General features: G+C 57.5%; 1 protein-coding gene across 1 annotated transcript in view; it reads left to right on the forward strand.

Annotated features, from left to right (window-relative positions):
• Window positions 1-15: 15 nt before the first annotated feature.
• Window positions 16-10,985, forward strand: part of TMCC2 (transmembrane and coiled-coil domain family 2) — a 22,897-nt gene continuing 11,927 nt past the window's right edge. Inside the window, exons 1-2 of the mRNA XM_085300367.1 lie at window positions 16-118; window positions 7,379-7,885. Coding sequence (XP_085156493.1) covers window positions 41-118; window positions 7,379-7,885 — 585 coding nt within the window. The 5' untranslated portion in view covers window positions 16-40. The remainder of the gene's footprint in view (window positions 119-7,378; window positions 7,886-10,985) is intronic.

Here is a 10,985-nt window from a genome sequence, read left to right on the forward strand (position 1 = left end):
CCCCGGCGCGGCGGCGGCGGAGGCTCCCGGCCCCGCCGCGATGGAGGCCAAGCCCGGGGAGGCGGCGGCGGAGGCGGGGGCCGGCCCGCCGCCGCGCACCAAGCCGCCCGACCTCAAGGTGAGCCCGGCGGCCGCTACGGCCCCGGCGAACGGCGGGTTACGGGGGGGAGAAACCGCCGCCCCGGGCCCCGCTCTGCTACAGGTGTGACCTTGGGGGACGGGGGATGCTCCCGGGAATGCGGTGCTACCGGCATGGGGATGCTGTCAGGGTGGGGAAGCTCCCGAACATGCAGCAGCCCTGGGATGGAGATGCTCCCGGGAATGCGATGCTGCCAGGATGGGGGTGCTCCCAGGTGAGGATGCTCCTGCAAATGCGATGCTCCCGGGAATGCGATGCTCCCAGGATGGGGATGCTCTCAGGTGGGGATGCTCCTGCAAATGCAATGCTCCCAGGATGGGGATGCTCCCAGGTGGGGATGCTCCCGGGAATGCGATGTTCCCAGGATGGGATGCTCCTGCAAATGCAATGCTCCCGGGTTGGGGATGCTCCCAGGTGGGGATGCTCCCGGGAATGCGATGCTCCCAGGATGGGGGTGCTCCCAGGTGAGGATGCTCCTGCAAATGCGATGCTCCCGGGAATGCGATGCTCCCAGGATGGGGATGCTCCCAGGTGGGGATGCTCTCGCCGCAGGTTTGCAGCAGCGCGCGTGGGCCTGAGCATCGCCAAGGCCGCGGGGCCCCCAAGAGCAGCAGCAACAGCAGGTGGCACTGGGAGAGGCAGGGGACCCTGGTGGCACCGGCGGCCCTCAGCAAGGAGCTATGGGAAGGGCAGCTGCACCCCGGCGTGGTCCAGGAGGGTGCTCACGGCCTCTCTGGGGGCCGAGGGGGGCGAACAGGGCTGCCGCTCTGCGGAGGGACCGAGCGGATCTCGCTAAATACCCGCTGGAGTCGCCCCCAGCATCGTGTGTGTGGGCGCTGCTCCAGGGAACACGAGTCAGTCTGGCAGGATTCGTGCCGCTGCTGCAGCCGAAAGCGGCAGCGTGGAAATGGTCCCAAGCCTGCTCTCTCTGTGCCTTCGGGCCGTGTCCCGTTCGCAAGGAAAACGAGTTTCCCGGCACTGCAGAGCTACGGGAAGGGAGCTGCAGGCAGCAGCAGGGGTACGGACAGCTGGAACAGGGTGGTCCCAGGTGAAGTTCGTGCAGAAATTCGCTGTTGGCTTGGACACGGAGCAGCTCGGATCTGTGGATATTCAACAGGGGCCGGCTGGTGTGGGACGCAACGGGGCTTTTGTGCAGAGATGAATTTCCTGCTTTTAACTTTGGTGTTTCTGGGCACTGCAGCACATTGCTGCTGCGGTCAGAGCGTGCTCCTGGTAGCACTTTCAAAGGCGATGTGTCGGTCCCGCTGTGGCAGTACAGAAGCGTTGCTTCCACTCTTTGATTTCAAAAAGGGCTGGAGAAAAGTAGAAAATGTCCCTAGTCACCCGCAGACAGACAGGCATCCAGAATGGTGCATGCTCATTGCGGAGCTTTTCAGCAGAGCCCCTGTAGTCTAGAAAGTCTTACCAGTATGGTCAAGGTCATGCAGAGTGCTGGCCCCATCCTAACAACTTCATCCCAGGTCCTTTTTCACCTGCAGTGAGTCAAAAAAAGGTGGAAAAAGGAGGTCCAGGATGCACAGTGTGGCCTATGCTGTGAAGACATCAGGGTGGTGATGACCAGGAAGCCATAAGCATTCTTTAGGTGGCATGTCCAGCTCCGAGCTGGAGCACAGCCTTGTGTGCAACCTGGTCCAGCTCACAGTGCCATCAGTGGCCAAATTCCCATTGATTTTATCGATGCAAGTAGGATACCCTAATGCAGAATTGCTTCTCAATGGATGTCTTTAAGCACATTTGCAGTTTAGCAATTAATTGCCTGCATGGAGTGAATCCTCAAACTTGATTTGCTGGACAGACCGCATGGAAACCTATCTCAGTGTTGCCCACAGCTTTGGCGAGCTCTGGGCCCTAAATCCTGGCCCTGTCACACACCAACTGCACCAGCTCAGTCACTTCACCTGCTGGTGCCTCTTTTAGTGGCATGTTTAGAAAACACACAGTAATGTTAAAGTTTTCCTGCTCCAAACCCCTTTTTCCCCTGGACTGCCTTCACCATGGTGGAGGTCTGTTATCGCTACCAAACAGGTTGGTCCCTTGCCCCCATGCACACTGTGCCATCCACAGCTCCAGCTGGATTGGCATGGGGCCACCGACCAAGGCCCACCAGTTCATCTCCCACTGGATATCAAACAAGTCTCGAATATAAACTTTTGTTTACTACCGCTCTAAGACAGATTTGAGCTGGCAACCTGGAAACAAAAGGCTGCTTTGTGTCGTCTCCAAACCCCTCACCCAGGCAGGTCCTGCCTGGCAAATACATGGCAGCTTTCCTTTTGCCAGCCCCAATTTCAGATCCTTGTTCTATGAGCAACTGCTCCATTAGGAAAAAAAAACAACAAAAAAAAAGTTCTGGCAAGGAGCAAAGCAGATGCATGACACATAATTCTGCTTAAAAATRTGTTGGGTGGCAGAGATTTCCTGCGCTCTGCAGCAGAGTGACTGGATCCATACAAAACACTGCAGAAGGAAACATCCAGGCCTTTTGCTGCTGGAGACTGCCCGGGTGTCCTGCGGTGTTACACCAGAAAGGCATTTATCACTTAGATCATATTTCAGCTTTCCCCACGCATCTCTGATCTGACTGTTGTCCCTCGGTCTCTCTTTTCTCCGAATGGGCTGATCTGACAAAGAGCCRCAAGTTGAAGCCTGACATAACGTCCATCTCCGGTGTCACGATCTCGGTCTTGGCGGCTCCTGCCTTTCCCTCTTTTTKAACCCGAGAGCCAAGACCAGCAATGAGTTTGGAGGCACCATCCCGAGTCCGTCCTTTTTCCGGGCCCGGAGGAGACGCTCAGGGAGGCCCCACCATGGGACRCGCAGCCCCGGAGCTGGTCCAGCATGGCCCTGCCGGAGCAGCGGGGCTGGGACAGGATGGCCGGAGGGGACAGGGCTGCAGTGGTCTCACAGCAGCATTTACCCGTAGTGGGTCAAGCCCTGCAGTCCTTCTTAGCTACTTYATTTTTTGGAAGTGCTATAGGGAGTCTGGGGAGCGGAGACCTACCTGCAGCCTCGAGGACTYGCCGTGGCAGCATCTGTGCAGGCTGGCTCGCCCCGGAGAGGATGGGGAGGACTCCTCCTCGCCTGTAAAGGTCACCAGTCCCTGTTATAAACCCTGAAGTACATTTATATTTAATCTCTTGCATGAACAATTTTCCAGGCATATTTTGGTCTTAAAAGGACACTGCCAAGGTGAGCCGAGTCCCCTGTGGTTAGCAGAACACATCTGCTGTCAAGCAGCTCAAACGGGAGCTGCATGGCCACCAGAGCATCTTCATCCATCATCTCTCCTGGACATCGCTTATCAAAAGCTCGGGGCTCCCGGCACGGCGCTGCCGGCTCCCATCATGGTGCGGCTCCGTGCTGGCGGCCGGCTGCTGGCAGCGGCACCCTGAGCCCCTCAGCACCCGGGCTGCGGGCGACGTCCTCCCGGGCAGCACAGCCAAGACGTGCACATGCAAACGCTGCTCCAGGTCTGGAGCTCGAGGGGGGCCGCAGCCCCCTCCCGGCTGGAGCAGTGCCGGGGCAATCATTGCAGATGCTGCAGATTTTATTCCAGATACGGTTTAATAAGGTCCGTGTCACTCTAGCATTTTGGTAGCACGTTAAACAATATGACTAATGTTCGTCACATGTTTGTTCTCTCATCTTGGCCCCAAGAGGAGAAATGTGTGTGGGGGAGTGCTTTATTTTCCACGTCAGACTATCCATGTATTTTGCTTGGCATTTGTGGCAGCTGGAGGAGGGGACCAGGTCCACACACACGCACAGCATAACGGAGATTCCTGGTTGAGATGGGCTGCAAGGGTGCACCCGGGCTGTCTGCTGCCTCGCGGGGATTAACTCTGCCTTCCAAACCTCCCAGCCTGCTGAGCTGCTGGTAGGACCTGCTTGCTGCAAGACCCACAGGGAAATAAGCCATCCTAACAGCAGCCAGTAAAGCCTAGCTGAGAGAGCAGCAGGAGGGCTGGGGACCTCCTAGGATAACATCCTCTCCTGCCGCTGTCCTGCTCCGGATGCAAGCTGTTCAGTAGCCTGGCCTTCCCTGAGCTGAAGGGAATGGTTTTCCCATCCAGCTTTCATCCCTGCTCGGCCCCAYGGGATGGGACAGTCTCTCGCTCTGACCATGCAGTGCCTCCAAAGGGCCTCATACTCTTGGCTGGAGCCCCTGGGCGGGCCTGGGATATAAATAATTAATAATAATAATAGAGAGAGACTTAGCAGCMCACAGCTGTGCTATAAGGTCACGGCAACAAGATCTCTTCTTCATCCATCTGAAACCCAAGAAAGGCTTCAGTGCAGGAGCAGGGCCAGTCGGAGAGCTAGAAACCTCTTTAGTGAGAAATAAGGGGGTTTCAAAGCGTGCTGTCATTTCACAGCGGGACGAAAGCCCAGCCTGAGCTTTGCACRGCAAAGCTGGACAGCGGATCGTCGCTGGATAAACGTGTAAGAGGGGAACAGAGCGCTGCAGGGGAACGATGCTCWGGCAGGCTGCGTGCCTTTGACTTGACCCTGCCAAAGCCGGTAATAACTAAGGGCTGATCCACTTATGGGAGGATGTGAACCAGAAGTAGCTCATTTACAGTCCACGGAAACAAGTCCCCGTTGTTGAGCAGGAGATCCTGGCTGCGTTAATTAAAAAAAAAAAAAAGAAATAACGATATTCGTGTGTATTTTACAGCTGTCTGCACAGAGAAACTAACCTCCGTATCTGTTGTATCAGCTCTTAAGCCATGGCTATTCCAAAATAGTCTGTGCAGATGCTCTGAGTTAGAGGTAGTTTCATTCCAGAAAAATGCCTCTGCTTTGGAAGTGCACTAATTATCCTGGAACAACATACGAAAACAGTTTCCACATCAGCAGATTTTCTGTGATCACTGTTGCAGAATAGCTTGTTCCATGGTGACCACTTCGGGCAATTCTTTAGTGCAAACAAGTCCTCAGTGTTAGAAACCATAAATTTCGTGCAGTCAGATCCAGAACAGGGCTATGATTCTGCGTCTCCTCTTTCTTCTTCCCTTTTCCTTTCTTGCCTGTAGATCTCTTACAGTCCCATTGGGAGCCCTATTTGCAAAGCCTGTGAACGGTTCTTTCAGAAAAAGTTGGAAAAGGCCCAAGGAGGAAGGTTTTTTTGAAAAGAAAAACCTCTATCAGATTTAGCTGTTAGGCCAAATACCTACTAAAAATGACGGGCTCTCACCTGCAGCAGATGTTGCTATAAAGCTGTCTTTCCCTTTTTTTGCAGGCTTTGCTTTTATTCTGTTTTAGTTACCCTTAAGGGTGGGAGTTGGTCTTTTCCTTTCACCTGGATCTTCTAAAGGGCTGAGCAAGAATCTGAGCCTATGTTGTACCCTTGATGGTAGAAGTCTGTGGGTTTATAGTTATTACCTATCTAACACTGTCTCCGTTTCCATAGAGACTGTATAAATAGAATAAAATTTAAATCACAATTTCCTGGAGTAGCAGTTGAGCACCACAGATTTGTTATGTCTTTCTTAGGAAAAACCCAAAGGGTATAATTCTTCATTATGAATGGATAACGGAAGGATTAAAGGTTTCACCTATAGTGTTCAGCAACATAGGATCTACGTGCTATCAGCAGCACCTCGATTCCTTGTAAATATTACAGCCACGAAGAGCGTTAGGCCTAAATGAATGTGGACGCTCTAGTACTAATGTCTGGGCTTCTTAAGAGATGGAGTCCCTCCTGTATGGACATGAAATCCTCCAGCCATCTGGAAGCTCCTGGAGGTCGTGTCTCAAACACAGCTGCTTTTCTAGAAGTCAGAGCTTTTGCCAAGTGACACCACGGCTAGAAGTAGCTCCCGGTTCTGAGCCCACTTCATGGTTGTTTTCAAGCATGAGTAAATCACAGTGTTGCTAATACAGAAACCAGCATCTCTGGGGAGAAATCCCAGCCACACTACATCAGTGGTAAAATGCCTCAAGGGTTAGGATTTTAGTCCTAGGAGTTAAGATGTTTAGTTTAACTGCAAAACTGCAAAATAGAGATGGTACAGAGCAACAGAGCAAACTTGTGCCATATTATCCGCTGGATTTCTGATAGCTGAGGCTGCCTGTGGAGGTGAGAAGATCTTTCAGTGTCCTAAGATTAYTTACCTGATGTCTGGGAGCAGTGATGGACCAGGAGATGTGATCCACTGGGGACCTGAACTAAGTCCACCAAGCCCATTTTCACAGTGGTCAGTGAGCTAGAATTTACTGTCCATGCTATTGCCTTGTGGTTAAGTGTGAACAGAAGATTGCAGAAGGCAACCAGCCAAGTGTGGATCTCTCAGAGATGCAAATCTGGGCATTGCAACGACTGCAGGAAGCTGCGCTGGATTCACCTGCCTGTAATCAAGAGCTTAATCTGTTCCAGCATCCATATTGCATGACTTCGCTGTGGTCACTGCTGGCCTCTGCCTGATTCCCCAGAGCAAGTCACAAGAAAGTGGGCATTTTAAAAATCCCTGTACTCTGTAGGAAGTCAGCCTTGATGCCACTTGARAGAGGAGGACCTGGGGCTGCCCTGGAGGAACTTCATGCTCAGATGTCCTGCAGGCAGATTTGTTTCACTGTGCTGCTAAAGCCCAGTCATTCCCCAGCACTGGTGGCATTGGACCGTGAAATGCAGTTTCACCCTAGTAAAGCAAGGCCGGTCTGTTGGGTGCAGCTCTTGGAGGCCATGGAAAAGCCACACGGGGAAGCCCTCCCCTTTCATTTCTGGAGCGTCCAACAGCAGGTACGCTTTGCAGTGCGCTGGTGGCTGAATCTCCACGGCTGGGATTAGCCATGGTTTTTCTAGCTACAGAAACTGTTGCTCTGTCCCCCGTCCGTAGGGACATGGTGTCTTCGAGATTGCGAGACGTACCCAAAGGCATGACCTGCGCGTGGTGGCATCTCCAAGGTGCACCCTCTCCTGTGCGGTTCCTGCGTTGTTTTTAAGCAATTCGTGTTTCCTTCCCCCGCCTCTTGCTTCTTCCAGGGGGAGCCAGCTCAGAGAGCCTCCCCCGGCGCAGGCAGCGGGGCTTGGAGCCATCGAGTCACTTTGCGTGCCCCTCCGCCCTGCGGGAAGCGCGCCAGCAGACGCTSCCCGGGCCCGCGGCGGGGCGATGCTGGGGACGAGCAAACGGCACGGGGAGGCCGGGAGCGTGGCGTGCGGGGCGAAGCCGTCTGTTCCCAACGGTAAGCAGGGCTGTTTCCTCTCCTCTCCTGCAGAAAATCCAGCAGCTCTCTGAAGGCTCCATGTTCGGCCACGGCCTGAAGCACCTTTTCCACAGCCGCCGGCGGTCGCGGGAGCGGGAGCACCAGAACTCCCAGGACTCGCTGCCGCCCCACTACGGCGCCTCCGACCACGACTCCCCCGACGAGAAGGAGCGCTCCCCGGAGATGCACCGCGTCTCCTACGCCATGTCCCTGCACGACCTCCCCGCGCGCCCCACCGCCTTCAACCGGGTGCTGCAGCAGATCCGCTCCCGCCCCTCCATCAAGCGGGGCACGAGCCTGCACAGCGGCAGCCGGCGGGCCAAGAGCGGCTCGCTGGAGCCCCAGCGGGGCAGCCCCCACCTGGGCCGCCGGGCCCCCCAGGACAGCAGCCTCACCGCCATCCTGCACCAGCACCAGGGCCGGCCCAGGTCCTCCTCCACCACCGACACCGCCATCCTCCTGGCCGAGAGCGGGGCCGTGTACCTGCTCACCGAGGACACCGAGGGCCTTGCCGAGAAGGTAAGGCTGAGCCGTGGGGCTGCCCCCCGCCGGGGCATGAGCCCGGCGAGCACCCTCGCGGGGCGTGCTGCGAGCACGGACCGTGCCGGATCCCGCGGGGAAGGCGAGGGGTTCAGCCGGCTCTGCTCCCAGGTGGGATCTGAGGGAGAGGAAGGGCTCAGGCAAAGAGCCGCACAAATGCCCCTAAGGTCCTTAGCGGCAATGAAGATCCCAACGACGAACGGCCTCGCTGTGTCACCTGAGCCAGCCCGTCCCCAGCTAAGCCACCTGCACGTCCCCTGCCCTCACTTTTCTCAATCAAGTTTTGTCCGGAACGAGCTGTGGCAGGAGGAAAGCAGGGGCCAATAATGTCTTTTTTTTTTCTCATTTTATAGTAGATAAAATAATTCCTCTTTGAGCAGCTAATCTGTTGCTTTGCAGGGGGAGCAGCTACAGCTCGTGTAGGAGATGATAGCTATTAAACGAGCGCTGGACCTGCTGATACTCGAGAAGGGGGTACTCTGCAGCAGCTGGGTACTGGAGACAGCCCGGGGGGGCTGGTGCTCATCCCCAAGTCTCAGCCAGCAGATGCATTTAGAGAACAAACTTTCAAGGCTGGGAAACGATCCCAGCACCTCATCCCCTACATTAACCATTTAACAAGCTCAATTAAGGTATAAGATATCCAGACCCAGCCCTTTGCTTTAGCTACCAGACACCAYGTCCCTCCTAGGCGCAGGGACAGAAAGCCCCGTGCCTCCGTCTAACCTTCACCTCCTCCCGGCTCGGTGCAGGGACCCGGCTGCGTCTGCCTGCAGCAGAGCGCCGCAGGCTACGGCCAAAACACATCCGAGTTTGGAAAGCCGCGAAGGACGCCAGCTTGTTGGCTTTGCCTAGCAGGGATGGAGATAAGGCTGCGTTATTTTAAAGATGCGGTGATGGGTGCCAGGCAGAGAGAGAGTAACCATTCGCTGCAAATATTATGCCGGGGGTTCATCGTGCCAAGCTCCCAGGAGCGGCCAGGTTGATGCCGGTGGGGTGGTGGGGCACAGCGGGACCCCCCGCTCCTGGGCAGGGACGAAGGCGGGTGCAGCCCACACCGAGAGCGTGGGGGGCCAGCGAGCCGCTCGCTCCGCGGCCAGGCCCCGGCGCTGCTCAGGGCGGCCGGGAGCGGGCTCCGGGCAGCCGCTCTGCCTCCCCGGCCGTGCGGTGCCCGCAGGGCTTCTGTCTCTGCCGGCGGCACGGAGGGCGCAGGCGGGCCAGGCGGCCGCAAAGCASAGCTGCCCAAAGTGATTTTTGCATCGCTCTGTGCATTGCTGATAGAGAGGATGGTGTTTCCGTCTAGCATTTAGCGCTGTTAATTAAGGAACAGCCAAGCGCCGGGCTGCTGCGGGCGCTATGGGGCTGGCGAGGTGGACGGGCRGCGGGCAGGAGGGCTCCTGCCCTGTTTCGGGGGGCTGTGCTGCGCACCGGGCTGCCTCCCCGGCCACGGGGGCCGGGGGCTCCCTGCTGCGCGTTCAGCCTCGCGAGTGGGCCAAAATGCACCGCACAATAACCGCAAAATAATTAGCCCGGGATCCCAAATAAAGGCAGGGGCTCGAGAGGGTTCTCCTTTCCGTGGCGGATTCCCTGCTGGGCCTCTGGCGCTCGGCTCGGCGTTGGTCCCTGCAGCGCTGGTTTTATTCCCGCAGCGGAGCCGGGGCGAAGCCGCAGCCTTGCGCGGGGCTCGCGGAGCGGGGAGCTGCCGGGGGCTCGGGCTCGCTCCGGGCCGGCCGGGGGCTGCAGAGGAGGGGGTTGGCCATGCTAAGGTGCTTTGGACGTCCGGGAATCTCTCTAAGAGGATGAAGGTGGCAGGGTGAAGCGCCGAGGACGCCCGTGCTCTGGTGAGCGGAGCAGGCTTYGCCCAAAACTGGCCTGGTTTATAAACGAGTGACGGGGTCTCCGGCATCCCGCTGCCCGGCGACGGTCCCCGCGCTCCTTGGCAYGGTCACCAAGAGGGAAAATTCATTTCCTCCCGGCCCCAGCGCCCGGCGTTCGCGCCGTTTCCCGTTCCCGGAGCCGCGGGACGGCGGCAGGACCCGCTTCCATCCCCGCTCTGCCGAGCCTCCGCGGAGGGAAATCCGGGCTGGACACTTCTGTTGCCCTCTGGGGTAACGGGAAGAAGATCAACAAGATACTTTYTCTTTCTGTTTTCACTTGGCTTTTCCTCCCTCCGAGTGGGCTCCGGCCGGGACCGGGCGCCCCCCGGGCCGTGGGAGCCTCGCGCCGGCTGCTGCACCGGGCGCAGCTGCACCAGCTGCCTGGGTGCCCGGGGCGGCACCGCTCCGGCTGCGAGTCCCAGGATCCGCAGCCAGAATCGCTTCCGCTCCGTCCCGGCGCCTGGCCGGACGCCGCGCGGAGCCGGGGGCTTCTCGCCCCGGCCTCCCCCGTCGGTGACGCGAGTYTAAAGCCGAAGCCGTTCAGAGCGGGACGAAAGCGCCCTGGAAGGAGGCACAGGTGGAGCGGGGCTCATCGCGGACCGAGCAGCACAAAAACGGGATGAATAATTAACTGCATATGACACACAGAGAAATAAGAAGAGAGGCGATACCGCGGCCTTTGTGGGGCGATGGAAAAACTAGCTATTTAGAGGAGCAAGAGCCACACGATATTCCCATGCCGTATTATTTTTCCGTAGCCCTGCGGGAGCCGAGCCTCCCCGCCTGAACGGCGGCAGGGCCGTTCCCGGGGCGCCGCGGGCGCCGCGTACCGGCCCTGCCCRCAGGACGAGGGACCCAAGGCAGCCGGCAAAATCCCCTTCTCCATCCCGAGTGCTCGTCCCGGCTGCCCGCCGGCAGCGGCTCGCAGCGGTGCCGCTGAYGCGCCGGGCTGGCGTTAGCTGCTCGGAGCCGCTACCGAGTCTCGGGGATTTTCTTTCTCCGCTGGTTTGTTTTGCCGGGTTTTGTTCCGATTCCCAGCGGCACGTTTTGTGGTTACGGAAAGTTCAGGGTGTGCAAACGTGGTGAAAATAATGTGAATGTGAAAACTCTCTGGTCTGAAAAAAAACACCCAAGCGTCTCGCTCCAGCTCTGCAGCGCCCAGAGCGCTGCGTGCCCGGGAGCGCGGTCGGCGCCGCGGCCGG

Source organism: Rhea americana, unplaced genomic scaffold, assembly GCF_003343005.1.
Source record: "Rhea americana isolate MKP2758 unplaced genomic scaffold, rheAme1 scaffold_163, whole genome shotgun sequence".
Classification (NCBI taxonomy): domain Eukaryota; kingdom Metazoa; phylum Chordata; class Aves; order Rheiformes; family Rheidae; genus Rhea; species Rhea americana.